Source organism: Cariama cristata, unplaced genomic scaffold (genome assembly GCF_000690535.1).
Source record: "Cariama cristata isolate BGI_N322 unplaced genomic scaffold, ASM69053v1 scaffold3946, whole genome shotgun sequence".
In the NCBI taxonomy this organism is placed as follows: Eukaryota; Metazoa; Chordata; class Aves; order Cariamiformes; family Cariamidae; genus Cariama; species Cariama cristata.
Genome location: NW_009623652.1, coordinates 23306 through 46883, shown reverse-complemented (window position 1 = coordinate 46883; position 23578 = coordinate 23306). Strand labels below are relative to the sequence as shown.

The following is a 23578-nucleotide window of genomic DNA, read 5'->3' as shown; positions in this document are numbered from 1 at the left end:
TCTAAAAAAATAAAAAAAATAAAAAAAAAAGAGTAGACTTTACATTAAGCTTCCTTCCAATGTGCCAAAGATTCTCTCAGCCTCTGCCAAGCCGTATCATATTACTGCAGCTGAAAGTCGGGCTGGCGGAGGAAAAGCAGCAAAGTGAAACAAGCTGGGATGGACATGAACTCTTTTCTTTAACTGACTGTATAATCAACAGAGGACAAATCTGCAGTTGTCAGCTTTATGTAATGAAAAAAAATTGGGGGAGGGGGCAGCAAAAGGAATCCAGAAGCCAGCATCATGCCCTTGGAATGTTTCATTAGGGATGCTTAATGCTAGAAGAGCTGTCATTTGTCTTCAGGAGCAGAATGAAAAATGAGATGCTGTGAGAGAGCAGGCAGGGCTTCTCTGCTTAGGAGATTCTGGTCAGGGAGTTTACAAACTCAGACAAAAGTAAACATCAACTCCCTCTTCCATGAAACTTGGCAAGTGACCTGCAAATTTCTTGTGTGCTTGGGAGCTACCCAGTAAAGGGTTACCACGCTGAGAAACACAACTATTTTCAGAATCAAACTGATTTTGGGTACCTCAGCTCCAGGATGTCAGAAAGACTGACTTGGAGAAATGGTCAGTTTTGTCTTGAGCTGTTAAGGTTCTGGAGGGCACCTCCAGGCTGCAGACATGGACTTTTTTCAGTTCAATTCAGGACTTTTCAAAAAGCTTACTCAGAAATTCTCAGGTTTTCAGAAACAGCTGCACTTTTCTGTCTAGGCACTAAGCGCTGGATACTCGGTGCTCCTGAGGTGGGGTGTCCTTAGCTAAACACTTCTGAGCAGAGAGAGGAAAAGGAATGGTGCCATCTCCTCATTTCACAAGCAAATGGCACGGAGGGAGCAGAGTTCTGTTGCCAGCCAGTGTAAAACATTCCTCGGGGCTGTATGAAGCACTTGAAAGGTTTCAGAAACTTCTTGACCTTTTAATAATGAAAAATGGTTTCATTTGATTTCTTTTTTTCCCTAGTTCATAATCAAGCTTGTGACATTTTATAAGTTTCATGTATTTTCCGACTAAAGCTGGCCTGGAGCTTTTAAACAACTCAAAAATAGGACCAACGAGTCCATGTACAATTTCATGCAAATTTTCTTTTTCGATTTTCACCAAGCTCCCCCCTGGAGCAAAAACATGCTTTCGCAGAGAGTGGACAAAGTGCAGCAGTTGTTCAGATACCACGTGAAGGATAAAATAAGGAGTAACACGGAAGGAAGTTATGGATAGAATTACAAAGGAAAGCTGGAACTAGGAGGAAGAGAAAGAGCAGAAAGCGAGGGTACATGGCTCTAACTCCTGTGAACCAAAGCAGTCAACTGCAGCAGTCCGAGATATTGGCTCATCTCCACTGTGAGCTGCAACTTTCTAGGGATAGTTACACCTCTTCCCCAGTAGCACAGTTATAAATAAAACTGAATAAAACATGCCTGCGTGTGAGCGCTTTTTCAAAGTGCTTTGTTCGGAGCTCCAAAGAGTGGTGCAAATGCACCTCCATTTGTGGTTTAAGCTGTAGACCACAGCATGAAGTGAGAAGGTGGTAACAACACCCTCCTAAACCTACCAATGTCTCAAGTCCCCCGACCAAGTTTCTGTCTGAGTCTAGACGAGAACAGATCTGCAGAAAGACTGATTGAAAAGGGAGTCTTGAAGTAAAAACCTGCCTTGGAATGGGACTCAAAAACTTCCGCCAAGAGCTCTTCTCCAGTAAAGCAGTACTGGCTTGAAAGAAAAATACTGCTAGCAAACACAGTGCTGGAAGAACACTGAGTTTCAGTCGTGGAACTGCGTGACAGCATTAAGTGCCCCCGCCTTTCATACGGCTAGGAAGAGTCAGCAGCATTTGAAAAAGATTTTAACTCACGCACCGTTACATATGCCCTCTCCTCTTGCCAAAGTATCTGAGCATCTCACAGGCTCTCCGAGCATTTAATCTCGTATCAGTCTGGCAGGTAGGGCAGTGCTATTATCTGCACCTTACAGGTTAAGACCCGTCGTACTGCGCAGGAGAAAAGACTTGCCTGAGGTCAAGCGTGGAATCTTGCAGAGCAGGAACCTGAAATCTTCCAAGCACCCGGTTAGTGCCTTACTGTTTCTGAAGATGACTACATGACCCTGAGTTTTAAAGCATAGATTGAGCAGTCACACAACCACACAGCCTGAGGGAACTACGAATTTCCTTTGTCCCAGTGTAAAGAAAGTAAAAGTTTCTGTAAAATACATCTCAGAGCCCATACTGTATATTAGCTATTTAGCTTCTTGCGTCACATGTGGGGTGCTAATGGGAATCTTCAGCTGCAGAGATAATTCATGACCTCTGTGACATCTGGGATCCTGCTTCCCTGTCAAGGTAGCAAGCAGATTATACCTTGATGGATCAGAAGTGAGAGAGCAGGGTTTCTTGGAAAGCATGTAGTTCACATTCCCCCCATATGCTGGGAATGCGCTGCGCCCATCCACGTAGAAATTCAGTGCCTCTGCATCCAACTTTGCCAAACCACTGGCTGCAAAATGCTTTCAAAACTTTTAAAATTTAAGCCAAATATTTGCTCAGAAACCAGCTCAGCAGTAAGGCCAAGACAAACCTCAGTTATTATGGCAATGAGAGTCAGATGAGGAAAGCTCTTATGCTGAGGTATTCAGAACTTACAGATGCAAGTCGCGGAGCTAAGGGAGGCACATGAACTTAATGCTGTGCGCACTAACGGTGCTTCTAAGAAAGTCACTGTGTATCTCGGTTCTTTGGTGCACAAGCTCTGGGCAGAATCCTCAGTGTTGCTGCTGGTAAAAAGCAAAATTTCAGGTTTATACTTAGCTCATTAATACTGTGGTTGTTAAATTTCAAGCACAACTCTCTTCTGTAGATATTTTAAGGATTATTAGGACCAGAGCGCACATCTGTTGACATTTCATCCCTGTTCTCTGCCCTGGGTTAAGACTATCATGACTTTCCCAAGAGATACTTGTGCTTAAAGGACTCTCAGATGCAGCCATCAGCGGCCTTAAATCTACAGCACTTGTCAGAATTTAAGCCTCTTTCAGACACTTCAGACAACTCCCTAGACTCCCTTCTGGGAGCCAGTGTTGCCCTGTGCCAAGGGCAAGAAGCTAGTCAGAACTCTATAAAGTTTTCTCTCTGTCTTTTCCAACAGCTGAAAATATTCTCCATGCTTTCTCAGGCAGCCCGAGCCCCTGAAAAGACTGCTTTTATACAAGCGCAGAGAACTGCTGCTGTGACTTCGGAGTTCCAATGAATTTGAGAGGTCTCAGGTTCTCAAGTGCGGATATTTGGTTTGGACTACAGGCGAGAACTGTCATCCTGACTATATTTGGACAGAAAAACATTCCTGGCTTTGGTTTCTGCACAATGTCTAAAAGCAATGGAACACATTACACTTTGAGGGACTCCATATGGTGTAACAGGGAGTAGGAAAGGAAGGCAGGGTATAGAACGGACTTTGCTTTGTCTTCGTGCTGTTAGCAGCAGTGACCAGGACCTGGATATCATTTATAGCGAGCTGGGATTTTCTAAGCAAACTGTCAGGGATGCATATCCTGAGATGTCCGCGTGCAGTAAATGCCACATGAAAATGCAGGCTCTAAACAGCTGTCAGAACGAAACAAATGTTGCATAAATGGTCAACTAGAGACCATGGAGAACATAAAGGATTGGATGATTTGCACAACACAATACACTTTCCTTGGTAAATCACCTCCGTCTTGCTTTGGTCTTTTCAATCTTAATTGCTAAAATGTTTCAAGCAGGGCTGCCGTATAATGCACAACATATGGCTACATTCCCAAGGGCAAGTTTTAGCTCAAAAATAAGTATTTTCTCACTTCCATGGATTATTCTTAGCATTTCTCTCCTCCTCTTTATTCAGCATTGTTAACGTTACTTTCAGCACTATTTCTAAATGGTTCTCTCTGCTACATTTGCCACATTTAAGAGGAAGGCTAGCCCTGGTGCAGCAGGCAATGAAGCACTGCTTCCTTCAAGTCCTCAAAACGACGCAGGAACAATCTACTACAACATGTCCATACTCATGCGAAGAGGTGCTACACAGAGAACAACCCTTAGTGCTGGAACTGCAGCTGTCTGACTATCCAATAAACAAAACACTCATGAAACCTCCTATTTATTCACGGATTAAGTGCATATTATTCAGCATTAGAAACAAACTGCTCCCATTAGCTTCCCCTGTCGTGAACTGGGAGTTCTACATGGAGGTGGGGAAGACAGGGAAAGAAGGAGGACCTAACATCAGATCGTGTCTGATGGCTTGAGGCGTGAGCATCAGCGTTTCATCTCTAGGGCACCAGTCCAAATCCAGGCCGCAGGCAGGGGAGGGAGAGTACACGCAGCTGAATGTGATTTACCACATATTGGCTCCTTGGTGGCCCATGTGAAAAGAATTAGTAAATCCTCATATAGCTCTTATTTTAAAAAGCACTCGTCTCACATCTTGAGGGGGAAAGAACCAACCCAACATTCTTGCATGGCTCCTGTGGGAACGGCAGTTAAAGTTTGTACTCTTTCAGTGGGTCAAGGACTAAAAAGGATTGTATCTGCTCTAGCAGGGAGCAACATTCCCCAGGGAGGGGGAAAATAAGAATGTTCTTTAGTCCCCAAGCATTCTTCCACTTTCTATCGTGCAGCCCCTCGTGATCAGCATCTGCTGATGTTCCTAGAAAAATCCATGCTCTGCTGAATAGCAAATGAGCTGAAAACAAGGGCTTGCTCCAGCTGGCAAAGAAAATGGAATATTTTGCTTAACTGTCAATTTGGAGTTGCAGCTCACAGAAGTGCCTGTACTGGCCTGACCTTGTGTTACCAAAGAGACATGGCCTTGACCCTAGTCAGCAGCTCAGCAGTCCAGTCATGGCCACGTAGCGAGTAGAATTTCAGGAATGAAATGAGGGAAAAATTTTTCTCAATATACCGATAATAAAGTATGTCCATAACAGAGTTAAGAATTGCTTCCCTGGGTGGGGATATTTTTGTTGTTGCTTTTTGGTGGGCTGTATTAATAATCTGTAATCTACTTGTGGATGGACCAATCCTCCTGAAATTCTGGGAGCGGCATGGACTCGTGGGAACATAACCAAAGGAGAGATGGGTTCTTCTCCTGACTCTGCCTCTCAACAAGCAATCTCCCTCTCTCTACTCCCTCAGTCTCGTGCCATCTGTACAATGCAGAGTTTTGGCCACACTTCCAAAAGAACTGCTTTAGAAACTCTGGTTCAGAGTATGAGATAAGCTGCTGTCTTATATTTAAAGCTTCACACTGGAAGGACACAGCAAGATCTTTCCCTTTCAAAACCATTGCTGCAAGGTACAGAGCTGCACTTCAGGAGATGGCAGAAGCCGCAGTGAAAACAAGGAGCTCCCCAGCGCATTTGCAGATCTGTCAGTCTCATCAGTGGGAGACCAACTAGTAATGAACATCAAGTAGAAAGTTACTCGCTCTCTGCACTGATTAACTAAGAACAGTATTTGTCTTTTGTCTTTAAAGGAGCATTTGCCTACTGCTCTGACATCTCCTTGCCTCTCTTCAGCCCCTTGTTGTTCCTCTGACCAGCAAGAAGACCAGCTGGTACCAAAAGGAGAAAGGGGAGGCACATCTTCCCTCACCTCGTGCCCTCCTTTCCTCTCTCATAATCTCTAGCTAAATTTAATGCAGCTCCTAATCTCAGTCCAGGCTCTTGGCTCTTTTCCTGCTTACTACAGATAACTTTTTCTTCTCATACTCGAGATTCAAGCCTGGATCGGAGCAGAGAAGCTCTTTTGCAGGATGAGAGTAGAGGCCAGATCACACATGAACTAGAGGAACTAGCAAGTACGCAAAGCTAACTGTTTCACCCAGCGTGGCACTCCATCAGCCACCGTGTGAGCAGGCTTATCAAGAAAAATAAAACAGCAGAACCTTCTTGACTTCTCCAAAGCCTCAGACTCCCATGGAGCTGAGCCTGTCATGGGGGGCAAAGCTTGCCAAAAAGCATACCTGGCACATAAGGGCATCTGCTTGCCTTCTGCTCTCTCTTGTTCCTGTGGTTCCTCTGACCATCTTGTTTATTCTCTGTTGTGCTGCAGCAATTCCCTTCTTCTTACTAGGAAAATGAAAGGGTCAAAATCGTGCTTAACACCTCAACTCTTGCTCCTCAAAAGCAATCATAGCAGGAATAAGGAAATGAAAGAATATACCCCCAACCGGAACACTCCGTTTACAAACCGTTTCTGTAGTTCTTACGCAGGTGTATTACGCTGTGCAAAATTCCATCTCTAATTTGGCCATACAATGAATTTCAGGTATGAAAACAAGATCAGGAAATCTTGAAATGGAACTTGCATTTAAAAAAATTTAACTATAAAATTGAGGGGAGCTCTTTTCCCACAAAAACTCTTTTCATTAGCCGGGGGAAAAACAAAACAAAACAATCCAATCTCCATTTTCTGCAACAGCTGCACAGCTTGGAAGTCAAAGGCTACAGCCTTCCTACAATTTTCTTCCTTTAGGGAGAATAATCACTTGGAAGTCTCCCTTCATTTAGTATCCAAAGAAATTATTTAAAAAATTAACCAGATGCTCCCTGTTGTTTTTTCCCCCAAATAAACTGACACCTTAGGTGTAAGAGATGAGAATAATGCAACAGGTATTGAACAGTTTGCCACCTCTGTCCCCTCTTCCCCAAGTGCCAGCACACATACACATTTAACACACATGATGAAGTATCGATCAGTTTTACCTTTAGTAAACTGCTTTTGGATTTGATGTAGAGGCTTGTGAAAGAACTGTATTTCAAAAAACTGCTTAGCATGGGGTTGGGGTAATACATAGTCTCGAAAGTTATCGACTTGCACCAAATAGTGGTTAAAGCAGCTCTTACATTACAAAGATGGCTCAGCCTTGTACTTTTTGAAAATAGCCTTTGCACAGTACTTTTCTATTGCTGCCCTACCACAATACAGCAAACATTTTGGGGAAATGTCCCATTTATTCCAAAGGAATTTACACTAACTTGAACTTCTAGGAAACAAGTGAGTATCTGTCCCTTTGGTTTTTACCAAAGCTGATTCTGAAATCCAGCTTTAGGTTGTTTGGGTGTTAAATCTAACCCAACCAAATAATTTAGGGGTTAAATCTGATCCATTTTCATAGCTCAAAAAAAAAATCCACTGAAACTCTAACAGCCTCAAGTGAATATATTGACAAAGGTGATATATAGGAGTCAGAGGTTGTGGCGTAAGACTTTCTCACAACACCAAGGGATTACAAAGAAAGAATAAATATTCCTGTAACTAGCACATATTCCACAAAGTTAAAAATTTCTTTAAAAGACTTGCCACCTCTTTGCTAATGAACAAAGATAGTACAGGAACACAATATTTTTGTTTGTTTTAAATATTGCTTCCAATATGTAACAAACAGTATGCTTGTGTATAATTGTGTCATTAAAGATATACACCACACACACAAACATGTATGTATACATACATACACACACGGCACACTAGCCCTACAGGTTGCCACTTCCACCAACAGTTACTTTATGGGATGGGCTCAGTGGATAATATTTCTTCAGTCAGACAGCTGGAAAACACAACACAGCTGGATCCACAGTTCAACTACTGTTTGTACATTCATTTTTAATGCTCAGGAAAATATATATTTTATTTTATTAAGTTTTGCTGCAAAACAAAGAAACAAAAATGAAATACCTTTTTCTCATGTCTTAATTATTACTATTTATTTTCTTTACACTTTGATTGGAGTATTTAACACCTGCCTTTGGCATTATGGATAGAAAGCTCAGGAGTCTCTGAACACACAGTTGTGCCAAAAAAAAAAAAATATGGAAGAAGAGTGTCACTTAGAGGGTAGAAGTATTTGTTGTAACAACATATTTTCTCCAATCAATGTTCACTACTTTATCTCTAAGGCACACACTCTGTCTTTAGGATCTCATTACATCCAGATCTGCCTCTGTCAGTCCAAGTTCTTGTCGAGCCCATAAGTACTTGTTCAGAGAGCACGCTGTCCTAGGACATCACCTCCCTACCACTGACAGGCATCTAGGAGAACGGACGCCATGACTGATCTCCTCTGATACCTCCTCCCGCGAAGTGCAAGCGTATGCTTTGCTGTTGCCTGCCGAGGTCTAAGGTCTATCCTCCTACAGCATCTCCTTTGAGAGCAATGCAAGGCTGCAAATCTGACGCTGCAGGGCACTAGACGTGATGCAGTCACTTCAGTTGGATGCTGTTGAAAACATCTTCATACGGAAGTCTGTTTGCCTCTGGGTCTGAAAGTCTCTTACGCCTTCAGCAGACAGGTCAGTGTTCTTTACTTCACGTCTTTCTGATCGATCAGCAGCACAGGGTGAGGGGGCTGCCTGCCCTCAAACACCACTCCTTGGCCTTATGACAAGGTGAGCAGGGGGGACTCCCTCCACCTCCACCCAAGTCACACCAGTTATTTGCTTCGCTCTTTTTCAGGATGGCTTTGCAGGTAGCCAAACACATCAGCCTGACTAGTGCTTCTCATCTAAAATGCAAACAAAAAGGAAGTAAAGGAGGGAGGTGGGAATGGGAAGGGAAGCAAGCATATCCTTAGACAAAGATCTGAATCCTCTCCCGGATAGCCTGTCGGCAGATGGGGCAGACAGTAAGGGCTGTGCTGCAGTCTGGGCAAGAGCCATGTCCACACTGGAAGACCAGTTTGATTTGGTCATCGATGCAAATAGGGCAGGTGATGCGCTCTTCCATCTGCCGGTAGCGGTTCTGCAGCTCCTCCATAAGCTTCCTCTGATCTGTGGATTCAGAGCTTGGGCTGCACTCCACCTCGGTGCTGTCTGCAGGGGTGGAGAGCAGGAAGAGAGTTAGTCACTGCTGTGCTCTGCCTCATGCAGGGTCTCTTTCATTAAGACTCTGCCCCTCAAGAGTAGCAATTAGTTCAGGCTAAACTCTCTTCACTGAGCCTTATCCAGATATTCCTCAAATAAAAAGCCTGAAATGATGCTTTTTACAGACTGGCCAGTGTTACTTTCCTCCATTTAGTTGCTCAGCTGGTGTGTGGGTGCGTGCGTGTGTTTTTTGTTTGAGTTTGGTTGGTGTTTTGTTTTTTTTTTTTTTAAAGTAAACAAAATGTTGTCTGAAATGTCCTGTCTTGATGTTCTGGAATATGCTGCTGCTACCTTCAAGCAAAAACATTCAAAGCTGGTTGTGACGCTCTGCCATACTAGTCCGGGAATCCTTACAGTGCTATGAGTACTATGTTCTCCCAACCTCCTGTTCAATTTTCTGGTTAAGTCTTTCAGGACACACATGGTAAAACAAGAAGAAACCATTTGATGTCACTTATGTTGACTTTTGCATATATGAAGCTATACAAAGAGAGTCATTTGGTCAACTCCATGAAATGAAAGAACCCCAAATCCTGGACAACTGCCAGCTTAGGTAAATAGACTCCTCCTGGTTTCAGCTTAATACAGACCACTGTTCATCTTCTGCTCCTCAATCTTTGATTATGTAGTCTTACACTTCAATATAGATGTCCCTTTCCCCAACACTCTGGAATTAGCTGCACTTCAGTGGTGCAAGAAGTGATTTCAAATCCATAAAGGCGAAGCAAGTTTGGGGATGGGGAGCTTGCTAAAGGCAAACACTGAAGACAGCACTGATAGGGAAATCCTGCCGATATTTTTGGAGACCTTGATGCTTCTCCTCCAGCAGAAGTTTGCACGCATATGTCTCATCTGGAATTCTCATCATTATTTTGTTGCCAGTTTGTGGCAAAGTCAAATGCTCCTGCCTACTGTCAGGTAAACTTGCTATTTTTTGCATTTATGGAGTTCCAAAAAGGATTTCTGTCTTTGCCAGCCGTGTATGTCCAACGCCATGTAACAGATTCTTGGTTCCCCTATCCTTTTGTCCAGGCATCAAGTCTCAAGACTACAGGCTGACTCCAACAAAAGAGTCCACAATACTAAGCCACGAGCAGCAAGACATGCAATTCATTTTCATGTGTACTTGCCATGAGAGTGATCTCAGCTAGAAAGACATCAGCTCTCACAACCACTATGGAAAAACCTTCAGTGGACAGCCTGCATTAATTCTAAAGGCAAATGCAAACCTGCTTCTAGCTTGCTGACATATCTCACATTGCTCATTCCGGACCCTAAGGAATGTGGACAGAAGACAATCTGTTTAAAACTGGGCTAAAGAGCTTTACCAAAACAATCCAGCTCAATGACTCCTGGACAGCTGGTTAATGCCAGCCCTGCATAGGCACTGTAATTTCAGCCAACAGAGAAGCAAGGCTTTCATAACACATAATTTTTCCTTTCTCACAAATTTTCACTGTTAAATCACCGCCTGTGCAAACGGTTAGACTGACACATCAAGAACCTGATATTTCAATACACAAAATAAGCCAAGCACAGGACAAACTTCCTCAAATATCCTGTCTATGCAGCTTGAGCTTGGCCCATGACACACAGGAGAATCTACCTTTTCCTCTCTAAAGGTGGTCAATGCAGCAGGCACACAGACAAAAAAAAACCCAAACCAAACAAAACAAAAAATTAAAAAAAAAAAAAAATCAACTCCCTTCCTCATGCTTATTTCACTGAAAATCATTGATGCTGCCCAAACTAACGCTGTGCAGGACCCTTCCGACAGCACTTAACCGTAGGAACAGCAAACATACCTTGTTTCAGCTTTTTGGTTATTGTCACTTGACATTTGATGCACTTCTTCATTCTCCTGGAGCATTCTACCACAAATGATACAAGAAGAGATTACAATTAAGCCCACTGACGCCGGAATCAAGAGGAAGATGACAGACTCAAGACCATCAGCTTTGAACAATCTGAGGCCTCCCTGGACGATTAAGAGATTGTTTCTGCACAGAAATGAGGACACTACCTTCTTTTTCAGGTACATCCTAGTCTCTTGGTTTAGTCTTTCCTATGCCAGTAGCAAATACAACACTTTTAAGTCATCAGTGCTCTGTGCTACTGGAACTGCTGCACTGTGGATCAAAACAGTTCTTTGCTTTGAGGGAAAAGGATGCAGTTCTGGCACACAGTCCTTACCAAATTCCCTGTGGTCAGATTGTGAGTACCTTGCAGAGATAACAAACTTGCTGACACATTTGAGCAGGCTGCCATTCAAACAATTGAAATGCAAACTAGTAACAAAAGCCAGAGAAGAGGGAAATCCTTCTCAGGAGGTTTGTGACGGATAAAGCACTGTCAGCTAGAACTGAAACACCTGGCTTTCCTCCTCAATTTTGCAGGGCATCGATAAGCACAAGCAAAGCTGCCTGAGGACCCAATCAGCAAGTAGTTAGAACACTCTGCGCTTTTCGTAGATAACTTTGGACATCTTATCTAAGATGGTGGTGCTGAAATCATGCTGGGATTGTTTCAGGACACAAACAGCATAATAGCTTTATGTCTAAACAGAGCGTGATTTATGAGAGTCCAGCTAGGGAAGCTCTATGGTGGAACAGGAAAGAAAATTTTATTAAAAAAAGAAAGAAAATAAAAAACCAGAATGGACTTACCTTCACACACAATACTGTGCTGACATGGGAAGAAATGGATGAGCAAGGCCAGCTCTGAGCAGACCAGGCACTCTGTGGGGACTGCCATGCCCGAGACACTAAGGTTGGTCATTGTGTTGGGGGTGGTGTGCACACGGCGAAGGCTGCAGGTGATGGTTGAGCTGTCTGAAGAGACCTGCTGTTCCCTGCAACCATGAGCACATAATACAATTTCAGCCACGTACTCCAGGTTCCCCTTCAGCAACCAGAACGCTTAACATGGAGACAGAGCAGCAGATGCTCAGGTAGCATAAACTTGTGAACCTCCACTGCCCTGGCAGGACCAACTCAGTGTCTAGTAGCCAGGATCCTGACTGGATCTATCTAAAAAGAAAGGGCAAGAGCAGTGATGACTAATATTTACACAACTTGAAACTGCTCTTTTGGAGGGCAACAGTAAAGTATTGACAGTACAATCATCTGCTTGGAGGAGTGAGCTTTTAGGAGCTATTTGAAAAGTGCAGCCCTAAGGATCCTTGGTATGTGCATGTTCCTGAAAAGTACCTGGGGTGGTTGTCTGTGAGTTTGCCTCTTACATACTACAGGCTCGGATTCAGACTTCTGTCCTGGCATTATGAGCCCCAAATCCAAAGCCCTCAGCATCCAATCCATCCATTACTTCCCCTGCCAGCTGGACATCTGCTAGCTAGACCTACTACCTAAACTGCAAGAACGATTAGTGATTGAACAGAAGGGACAAGGATGGTCATCTACAAGAAAATGTCTTCAGTACTGCCAAGAAATCCCTGGCCCGCTAGGAGTATTGCGAAGGGGTGCTTTTTGGTCTTTTGATACAAAGTCAGAATGTCTCTGGGGGGAAACTGCTATCCAACTTCCTATCAAAGTGGCAGCAGCTTCATTATAAATGCATATAAACCCCAGATACTCTTCCTCTTCTAGACCTATTAACTTCAGTCAGACTAACGAAGCATCTTAAGAAGGCACAGCTAACTATCCTGCCCTGATGGGTCCTGTGTGCAATGCTGGGACACACCATGGGGTAACTTAGGCCTATGATCTAGCATGCAGCACTCAGTTTGCAGTGGCTGCCTTAACTCTGAAGACACATACCCACATCCTCCAGTCAAACCTCAACACAGAAGTTGAAACCAGTACCCTGTTATGAGAAATGTCAGTCTGAAAGAACTGGCATTCTTTAAGCAAAGAAATTGAATCTAACATATACTCCACTGACAAAATTCCTACAGAAGATGTTTAAAAGGACACATTTCACCTGTTATTTACGGTGGACCAGAAGCATGGCCAATTACAGTGGCTGCTGCATGGTTCCTCCTCCAGCGGTAACATGACTGTGGGTCTGTGCCCTCAGATCAAACAGAACTCTGCTGTCATGTTTGCAAAGTCAAAATCCAAACCAATGTTTCTCAGAACCTGAGATAAAGCCGTCTTTGACTTGTTACTCTCCCTTTGGCACTTTCTCAGCTATTTCTCTTATCAGTTGAAAAACAAGCAGTTATCTAGCTCTGGAATAAATTCCGTGGATTCTGGTGCCCACTCTTTTGTTGCACCTCCTCTCTGTTTAGACTTTAAATATCTGTAACTGCAGAATCCAATGAAAGTAAAACAGAACTCAGAATTTCTCTGCAAGCGACAAGTTGCTCTTAGCTTTAGTGGCCAGTCTTCTCAGACTGCCTTGGGGCTCTCTGTAAATCAAGAGGCCAAATTTGCACTTAGCAGTCTTAATCTGCTTTTCCCAATTCTTTTAAATGGCAGTATGCACCCTTAAATAACCCCTCCAGAAACTCAAGGTCAACAACCAGCTCTAGATGAAATAGGAGGTGCTCAGACTGACATCCAAAGTGTTTCAAAGATGCTTAATCCCTCCTGGAACAACATCTGCATGCAGTGACACCACGGTGCTGTGGCAGCACTGCACTTTGCAAGGAAGTATACTGTAGCTAGTTTCCAGTGGACATGGTTTACCTGAATTTCTGTGAGAAGTCTTTGACGATCTGGACAATCCTTCCATCTGTAATGAGGTCTAAAGGAGACTTTCCCCGATGGTTTGCATAATTAATATCTGCTCCTTCTTGTGCTAAGTAACATGCAATTGCAGTTCCAACATTCAGCTCTACATTTCCAAGAAAGCCAGAAGCCTGCAGCTAAAAGATGTTGAGAAACACCCTCTGTTAATAGAAAAAGTTTATGTTATGCGGCTTTGATCTGTATCAAATCCTAAACAAAGTCTTAATCCTTGTCCTTACAATTTAGCATTCTTTTTTGAAAACAAAAAAAGATCCTTCAGCGTATAAATAGAAGACTCAAATTTTCCATACTAGGAACAAGAGTGCATAAAACTGGTCCTAACTGGTGCTAATCACTACTAATCATAGGAACAGGCATTCGCTTCCTCAGGTAGTGAAAAGGAAGTACACTGAAGACACCACAGTACGTACCGGTTGATGAACAGCTGGTGTATGGAACCCTACGTGACAGCTATTTAAAAAGCCAAATTTTTGTGCACATTATCCAAACTACTTTGAAGGCAAACATGTTCCACTGACTTAAGACCAGGGCATGTAGATTAGGGCAAGTAAAATTAGATGTGAAGGAGTCTACAGCATCTAGATATAATGTTACTGTGAATAGTGTTTGGAATGACATGCACGGATCCCTCATGTTGCTTTAATACTTTCTGAGTCCAGGACTACCTATCGGCTGTCCCTAGCACAAGCTAAGACCCAACAGTTAACAAATCTGTTATGCAGAGTTTCAGTGAGATGACAAAACCCACCCTTGCTGCTGAGCCCTTTGCTCGAACTTGCAGGCAAAGAAATTCAGAAGAAAGCAGCGATTGCTGAGCTGGTGTGGGGTGTCTCTGTGGAATGTCAGTGGCTGAACAAACCTCAGGACCTGAGGCTGGTGCATCTTTGGCCACGCACTTGAGCCATCAACTCATGCTATCAACACTGGTAGCTTGGTAATGAGCAGAATGGAAGAAAAGCAATGCATTAGGCTTCTTCAAGCACCAACAGGTAGAAAGGAGGATTAGGTGGTTTGGCACACAGCAATCAGCCCTTCAGAATATCAGCTTAATTTATTTTGATCATTTCAAATTACAATAAAAAAATCTATGCCAGATTTTCTAGTGTACCAAATTATCCCTATAATGGAATCATTCTCACTCCATCCATAAAGTGTAACTGATGTTTGCACTCTTAGTTTGCTCTGCAAATGTGGTGTGTGCACGTTGGTATGTACATGGATGGCAGAACACTTTGAAGGGCTGATTTAGTATCTTTGCCAAAAAGCCAGACTAAGCTTCCAGTCCTTGGAATATCACGCACTGATTTCTAGATCTAAGGTCTTTTCTGAAAGGCCTTCTATATCCATGAATACAGAGCAACATAGCGAAATCCAGTTCAGGCTTTGCAACAACGTAGCCTTTATCCTTCAGCCTGATACATCTCACCTCTCACATTCTGCTCTACATCTGCAGATAACTGGGGTGTTTGTGGTTAGCTAGCCTCATATTTTCCATGCCATCAGGCAGAAATGAATTGCTGTGGTTCTGGGGCATGAATTAAACCCAAGACTCTTGGCTCTGCAACTGGATTCGTGACCTTTCCCATGTGAAGAAAGAAGCGCACAATACTAATAAAAATACCGGAGGAGATACTATGAGTTGTTGTCTGACTATGTGAAGTTTCATGCTATAAATTCAACCATACCCTCAGAAGATCTGTTCTTGCTTTCCCACAAGCAAGAAGATTTGTTTCCACGCTCCCCATCTGGACTGGCTCTACACAGTTTCCCTGCCTTCCTTTGCTCCTTTAGATCATTCTAACATCAAGCATTTTCCTGCCCTTGGTGCTGGAATTTCTCCTACTCCCAAGCTCACCTTGGAAAGGAGGGACAATCCCATCTCCCCTTCACGCTTCTCCATCATGAGGGACATGAGCTGCTGCCGTTCCAAGGCAATGTGCATGGCTGTGTCCCCGTCCTCATCTTCAGCATTGACATCGCTGCCTTCGCTGACCAGCAGTTGCACCATCCCTACATGTCCCTGGATGACAGCCAGGTGCAGCGGTGTCTGGTTACGGTTGTTCTTGAGGTTGACATCACAGCGACCCTTGAAGAGAAGAATTGCATCAGAGTGAATTGTTGCTGCTGAGTTTGGCTGAAGAAGGGTGCTGCAGATGTTGTGCTTGTTAAGGCCTCAAGTCCATCTGTCTCAGGACAGCAGTATAGAGATCTCCAAGAGAGCTACGTGATCCAGCCTTCTGTATCTTGGCCATATGGCCCACACACCTCAAATATCAAGAAAGGGAGGATCAGAAGCCAAGTGCCCAACCGACATTGGGCATTTTCCTGGTGATTGCTTGGATATGACAACTGCTCACTTCCCTGACACAAACAAATCCTGGAACTACTCCAAGCAAACAGTCACGGACCAACTTCTCTAAAGCCATATTAATTCCTCGCTGCCTGTTGTGCTTTGATTTCTCCTCTTCAAAGCAAAGAGGAGAAAAACCTGTTCAAATATGAATCATTCTGCTCCTCTGTCAAACCTGCAGGGGAAGGCAGCAGCAAGGGTTACAGCCAGAGAGCCTTTAAAGATATGGCTATGCTAACGCAGTGGATTATGCTAGAAATAAAGCAATCATAGTACTAAGTAGTTAGTGCTCACAGACACGGTGCCTCTAAAGCACTCATTTGTAAATCCATTAAAGCCTTGTTGTAGTGGTTTGGATCCCCTTGTAAAGATGAAGAAACTCTGGCAACAAACCACTGAGAAGAAACAACAAAACCCAAGAGTGCTGACATGTAGTCGTCACCTTCATTGCCACTATCACCTGAAAGCAGAGAGAGTCTAGCTTTGACTCCAGAAAAATCAACAGCAAAATGCCAGTTAGATTGCCATCCTTCAGTTTGTCATTTTCTTTGGTAAAGAATGCTGCTCACCAGTGGCAGGTCTACCACTTACTTAAGACTGAAGAAAGATAAATAACCCGGAGTAAACATGTCAAAATATTTTGTTCTACACTCAAATGAAATACATGCCTTCAGATTTATTCTTTCATGAAAATGAAGAGTGAGAAACCCGCCACAGAACAACCAGTAGCTGAGGAGCTTCAGCATACACCTGGAGTGAGAGAAACTGAGCTCTGACCTGTACCTATGAGGTAGGGAAGATTCTGAATACAGATCTACACACTCCTTAATAAGCAGGTTGCCAGCTATTCTGAAGTCTTTTCCCTTCATACTCATCACTTCACTGAATATTTCCCAGCAAGCTCCAGTTCCAACTCACTTTGTTCTAGCCTGCAAGATACCCTTCTCCTCTACTGCCAGTGCCAAAGTTATGCCAATCCCTGTTCTTCAAAGTCTGGCAAACAATAACAGCTCTTCAAAGAGACAGAGATGTTCTTGGGAGTCCCAGCATTAACTCAACAGTGCTTAGGAAACATGGGGGTTTGGGAGTGGGACAGATGGGAGTTTTTGTTGGTGGTTGTTTTGTTTTGTTTCTTACCTCTTTGATGAGAATTTCTGCCACCTCTTTGTGATTATTGAGAGCAGCAAGGTGCAGGGCAGTGAAGCCATCTTCCTTTTTGGAGTCAACCAGCTGCCGAGCTCTTGCTAGAATCTTCTTTATGGCTCTAGAGTGTTGGAGGTTAACAGAGATGGAAGAGTTACTTTATCAGGAAGGAGAACAATGCAGAAGAGACAGGTCTGCCTCTCCTGCTCAGTAGTTATGAATGCTGATGTTTTAATAGGCAGCACCATGGGCTAGCACCTGTGATGCAGAGCATTCCCTCTATCTCACAGACTGAATTACAAGAATAAAACATAAGCCCTCAGTTATCATTTAATAAAGTAGGGTAAACTCACACTGCTATGAAAACAACAAGCAGATTTATACTTGGAAGAATTCCAGAGGCTTTCAGTCAGACACCGTCTTTTCAAGTACTGTTTACTACAGACCTTCTCCTGTCCTTCCATGTGTGAACCCAAACATCTAAGGAGACTATCCAGAAGCAGATTTCCTAGCCAAGCTAGGGAGGTATGACAAAGATGGGATGGAGAGAGCAGGCAGCAGTTTCCTGTGAATGCATGAAGGAGGGAAGGAGGGCAACAGCTGGACCTAGCCACATCCAAACCCAAGAAATGTATAACCAACCATTTCCTTCCTAGCTATCTAGAACTACATCTCCTACCTTATTGTTAAGACAGCAAGCACGAGTTAACATCTGTAAAAGCAGTAAAAATGAAAAAAAGGTGACTTACAGCTTGTTGCCTTTTAGAGCAGAATAGTGGAGCAGGTTGAAGCCTTGGCAATTCTGGACAGTGAAGTCTATGTTGGGTACTTCAGTGAGAATCTCAATAACAACTTTGTAATCCGCAGTGATAGCGTAATGCAGGGGGGTGTCTCCCTGGGAATCCTATACAAGGATACCAAAGCAGATACCGGTTACCTACCTCAGAGTGTCAAAAGAAACGGCTCACCCTGAGAACAGTTCAAGACAAGAAGATATATAGTGTTACTAGGTCACATCAACTCCAGGCCAAACATCACTGGCATCCATAGCAGTTTCATAGCCTTTGTGAAATCATTTGCCCAGGGCTTGAAAGCAGCTGCTGAGTAGGCAGGTGCTAATATTCCTAACTAGCTTTGAGAGACTGACCTAGCACAGTCCAGTCCCACCATAGTACAAGCACATCCTAAAATCGGGCTGGGTCCAATTCACTGTCACTGCCCTTTAAGTTCCTAAATACCAGTCTTAAAAATCTCACCACTCCTTATTGCTTGGAACAGGAGTGATTCAACAACACGCATTAGCAGCAGGTCAGCTCTCACTGGAAGCCTGACTCCAGCACAGCAGAGAGAGTGCTACTGGATTGAGCTGAGCAGATTCATGATGATGAAGGGGCAGACCCAAACCTGGAATTTCAGAGTACTGAAGTTAGAGGAATACTTCCTCTGTGCAATGCACAGTAGTGCATTTAAAGAGAACGACTTTCAAATTCTATGAAGCAACAATTGGTGTAAGACACAAAGCAGCACTTCCCTGCCTCAAAAAAACCCCAAAAAACCCAAAACCCCCAAACACACCACACACAGCCCACCACAAATCCCACAAAACCCAAAACTTACTGGCAGGTTGACATCGCAATTGAGCTCACAGAGGGTCCGCACCACCTCTGTGAATCCTTGACTGACAGCAACATACAACGCTGTGCACTTTGCGTTGTTTAACAGGTCTGCGCTGGCTCCTTTACTAATAAGCACACGGGCAACCTCAGCTTGGTTTCTGATTTAAAAGCAAGGAGTAAGACAGATTAGATTCAATCCTGCGCAGACAGTAAATTCTTCCTCCTTGCAAGGCAACAGAATTTCTCAGGTTTTGCATCCTCTTTACCTCACCCCACCTCCTCTTAGTATTAAAAAAACCCCCACAAATGGAAACCACACAACAAAACCTTCCTAATTTGCACTCTAGAATCTGCTTTCTCTTTGCTCTAAATCAACAGAAATCTCCCACTCTTAATGATGAATTATTCCCTGGTAACTGACAACACAATTCAACCTTTCATCTTGCTGTGATAAACATATGGACTTACAGAAGCCAAGCAACCAAACTAACCCCAACCAACCGAACCACCCCCATCCCCCTGAAAAAAAACCTAATCACCAAAACCTCCTTATCACTTGTTCTGATTTCCCCCAAAATTTCTAGCATGAAAACTGACCCAGCTGTGGAGGTTAAATGAATGCACTAAGAAATGCACCTGTGGCCCTGAAGCTCAAAGGCCAATTTCTAACATAAGGTAAAAATCAGAGAAAAGCCTCCATCAGGTACACATCCTTCACACAGACTGCCCATTCATATTTAGAAGTGTCCTTTTGTAGCCCTTCAGGTCAGGTATCAGAGATAGCAAGAAGAAAGATACCCTACCCAAAAGCTGCGTAGTGCAGTGCTGTATCCCCCTCTTCATCCCTTAGGTCGACAGTGGCATGGGCCTGCAGCAAAATCTTCACGACATCCAGATGCCCCTGATAAGAGGCAATCTGCAGGGCAGTTCTACCCTGGTTCTTTGCATCGACCTACAGGAAGGGCAGAAACACAGCAGTCTGGTTAGGAAAGACCTTGCCTTGTGTTCAGGCCTTAGCTCTGTTCTAGAGCAGGTCTAGCAGGATGGAAGCCACTAGCTGCAGAACAGTTGCAGGTTTAAAAATGCTAAGCAGAATCCATGCCCCGTTGGCTCTGCTTTATGTACATCAACTCAAGGCTGACCTTGTCCCAGAATATTTCTAAAGGGCAAGGGGACAGCACATTTATTCAAGAAGGGAGAAGCAACTGAACAGAGCTGGAAGCCAGGGCTCTAATTGCAGCTCTGATGCCAAATCCCTCTATGCCTGCAAGCAGAATACTTCTTGACATCTCTGCCAACAATTCCTTTCCCAATAGGAAAATGTGCAAGGAGATCAAATTAGCTTTGCATAAGGCTTTGAAGATGCCAAGTCCCCATTGTTCTGTGTTACTCCAGGTACTTTACTAGGCACAATGGCTGGAGGGTATATCACAGGGTTGAAGTGCTGCAATGAGATTTTTTGAGAATTAAAGGGACTGAAGAACAAAGAGAGCCTGTATGAAAGGCAAGAAAAATAAAAGGAAAAGAAGCTACTGAAATCAGTGGGAGGTTAAGGAGAAGAAATGAAAGAGGCAGCAAAACCTCAGACGACTGGCAAGCAGAACAGATTTTTTTTTCCCTGCAGCTGGTTCTATGCAGCAGTCAGGACAGCAGGATAGGCAAGACTTCCCTTCCATCACTCAAAATGATGGGCGAGTCATTTAGGCAAGGAGGCATTAGAGGCCACTGCGTTATTCTTCCATTTACACAAGACAGACAATGCTGATAAGCTGGAAAGGCCTTGGCAAGCTATTCCAACTTGCACTGCTAAGTGAGCCTCAAATCCAGCCTCCTCTGGCTGTATAGAACACTGTAATAGAAATAGCTAATTTATTAATATAAATATTAGAATGCAAATAAATAGAAATAGAAATCTAACAAAAATAACTAATAACATAATGGATTCCTGACTCTTGGCATTTTCTTATCTGGGATAAATCTGACAATTGCAGGTATTTGTCTATTCCTCTCATCTCCAGAGGCCCCACTAACTTTGTAAATGAAGAACTATAATAAATACCAGACAACTAACCACTAAATCAGCTTCACAGGGGTTCCTTCAGAATTGATCCTATTTTCCTAGTTCATGCATCCAGCTGCCCCTGCCAGCCATGGAGACACAGCCTCAACAAAACTTATGCTTTGTTACCAATGGTTTCCAAGGACACTATGGAAGTACTTTGTTCTCCAGTTCTCCTTTTCTAACCTGTTTATAAATATAAACCCTATACCCCTCACTGAAGGAGCCTGAACCTTCAAACAGGCAGCTTGAAAGAGCAGTGATTTCAGTAGATGTGATCCTAAGAGTTTGGCACTCTGCAAGCACATAAATTGTTCAGCAACAAGTCAAGCCCAGTTCCCTGCACCAGTCAGACATGAGATAAGACACTGCACAGACATGCACGGCTTCAGGATCTGGGCAGCTTTTCTCTTTCCTGATTCCAACAATACCATTTTGTAAGGTTGTCTAAGGACAGACACATTCAGCCAGACACAACCCGTGGCTTTCTTTTCAAACAAGAGGCCAGATACTCTTGCTACTGTTTTCATATAGATAAATACCTCTCCCCCTAATTCCACAGGTGCAGTGTCCATACAGGAAATGTGGGAAAAGCCAGGACTTAACTCTAGTTCAGATTGAATGCCACAAACTGGAGTCATAAAATATGCACCTTTAACAAAAATTTAATCCTAAATTGCAGCAAAATAATTTTCCAGCTGTTAAGAGCTAATACTAGGTCTGAAAAATCTATTCACTTTTTCTCCCATCCTTTTCCCCATTTGACTACAAAATTTTATGACAGTATTTTAAAGAGCAGCAACAAAAATTAACCATTCAGGATGTATTCAAAACTTACATTGTCTGGGTACTTTTGAAGGAGCTCCCGAACTTTAGCTGCGTTGTTGAGTGCTGCACAAATGACCAGGCAGCCTGCATGCTCTGACTCTGTCTTCTGGGACAGCAGCTTCTCCAATACAGTAATAAAAGTACCTGGTAGGAATGAGAAACAGCCACAGGTTAAGAGGGCCAAAGAGCACTTACATACATGCGTACAGTTGGCATGGTACAGCTGTAAAATCACAGTACGGGCCTGCTGCACCTCCAATACTTAGCTCACGTAAAGAGCTTTACAAATTTGTGGCCTACACAGAACTTCTGCTTTACAAGTCTAATGTTTTGAGAACTCAAAAGACATGAGACCATGTCTACAGAAGACCAACACAGAAAAATCACTACTAAAAGGCAAATAATCTGAAGAGGAATGCATGGTTTTGGAAAGGATCCTGTAGGGAAGAAATACAGGTCCTTTCTGATGGTCCCTTTAATTACAGACTTCTGAGTGCTTGAGAGGACAGAGGTGTTACGGTTCTCCAGACAGAGCAAAGTTAAAAACCTTTGGCGTGTATGCAAGTTCTCCCTGAAGTCTAACTTGAGCAAACAGTTTAAGACCCATCTACATAGCAAAACAAAAAAACCAGCAGGTCTGCCCTCTCTCCCATATGATCCCAACATCTAAAGGAAGTATGGTGAGGCCACAAAAAACTTTATGAGCAGATGTGCAAAACAGACAAAATCCCCCCTATACATCATGTGATCCCAAATTCAATTTCAGGGTAGACTGTGCAAAATAACCATTGATTTGACAACACTTCCACAAAAGAATCTGGGAATATTTCACAAGCAGTCAAGAATTAGTATGCTCCTACACGAAATGCAGCAGGATGGAACGGGAAATTGAGACAGATCAAGGCAGAAGCAAATACTGAACCTAGGGCAGTGCTACAGTTAGCATTCCTGAGTCCTAAATTCTGTATTTTCCTGTTAAGACTAGCTCTGCTTCCCCAGTAAGGCACAGCTTGGTTTTGGAGCTCTGTCCAGGGAAGAACAGGCAGCTGGAGTTTAACACTGCCCAAGGAGTGTTGCTGTTGTTACACATTACAACCATTTCACAATCCCTGACAGATCAGACGTCTCTGTTCTCACTATCTCACTTTTCGATTCCTTTGCATTCTCCGTTGTCATGAGGTTTGCTTCCTCGTCTCTCTGATAAGCTGTCAGGCAAGCTGGGTTAAACGTCCAGGACTGCCCTCCAACCGACACTCGCAAATCTCCATCCCCATAGACTTTAATCACTTTGCCGATGTGCCCCAGGGTCTGCAACGGAAAGAGAGAAATTATTTTTAAAAGGTAAAGCACAGTATGCTTTGCATCTCAGAACCAATGCAATGCTTCTAAGAGTGGTTTCGCAGGCGGCACTCCTGCTGTGTGAAAAGAAGCACTGAACAGTGACACACTCGCAGACAGCTCCCACTTCAAGGACACCAGAGGGTTCTCAGCAGTTTCTCTATTACTGGTTTTACTTAAGAAGGGTTTCCCAGACACATTACAAATGTCTGGAGAGGAAGGTGGTGAAACAACAAAACATGGTCTCAAGAACCCTGAGAGAACTGGTGAAATTGGGACTAAGAAAGGTTTCCTCCGTGCATTTAATTGCTCCTGGCGGACACCTGTGTTCTGCTTTTTAGCCATACTGGTCTGATCAAACCATTTTTCCACTTGGACACTTTCCTGCCTCGTTCCGGAGAATTACAGAGGGCGTAAGAGAACTTGTTTACTTTGCTTAGAGAAACCTCTTATTGGACTTACTGGTAGCTAAATCCTTTGTCAAATTGCCCCTTTACCCACTTTGCTTTGGTTGCTGCAATAGGATTGTATTACCAATAGCACTAGGCAATGTTTCTTTTGCAAGGCCTCCGTAGTCCCAGAAAGGTCTGTGCACTCG

At 43.5% G+C, this 23578-nt stretch overlaps 1 protein-coding gene across 2 annotated transcripts in view; it reads right to left on the bottom strand.

Moving 5' to 3' along the window:
- Positions 1-7604: 7604 nt before the first annotated feature.
- MIB2 (mindbomb E3 ubiquitin protein ligase 2) overlaps positions 7605-23578 on the bottom strand; it is a 34823-nt gene continuing 18849 nt past the window's right edge. Inside the window, exons 8-18 of one of the 2 annotated variants that reach the window (XM_009702815.1) lie at positions 22788-22950; positions 21653-21786; positions 19559-19707; positions 18757-18913; positions 17889-18043; positions 17134-17260; positions 15502-15732; positions 13584-13762; positions 11601-11785; positions 10740-10805; positions 7605-8883 (exon numbers count right to left, since the gene is read on the bottom strand). In XM_009702815.1, coding sequence (XP_009701117.1) covers positions 8642-8883; positions 10740-10805; positions 11601-11785; positions 13584-13762; positions 15502-15732; positions 17134-17260; positions 17889-18043; positions 18757-18913; positions 19559-19707; positions 21653-21786; positions 22788-22950 — 1788 coding nt within the window. In that variant the 3' untranslated portion in view covers positions 7605-8641. The remainder of the gene's footprint in view (positions 8884-10739; positions 10806-11600; positions 11786-13583; positions 13763-15501; positions 15733-17133; positions 17261-17888; positions 18044-18756; positions 18914-19558; positions 19708-21652; positions 21787-22787; positions 22951-23578) is intronic. The other variant, XM_009702816.1, reaches the window with a different exon arrangement.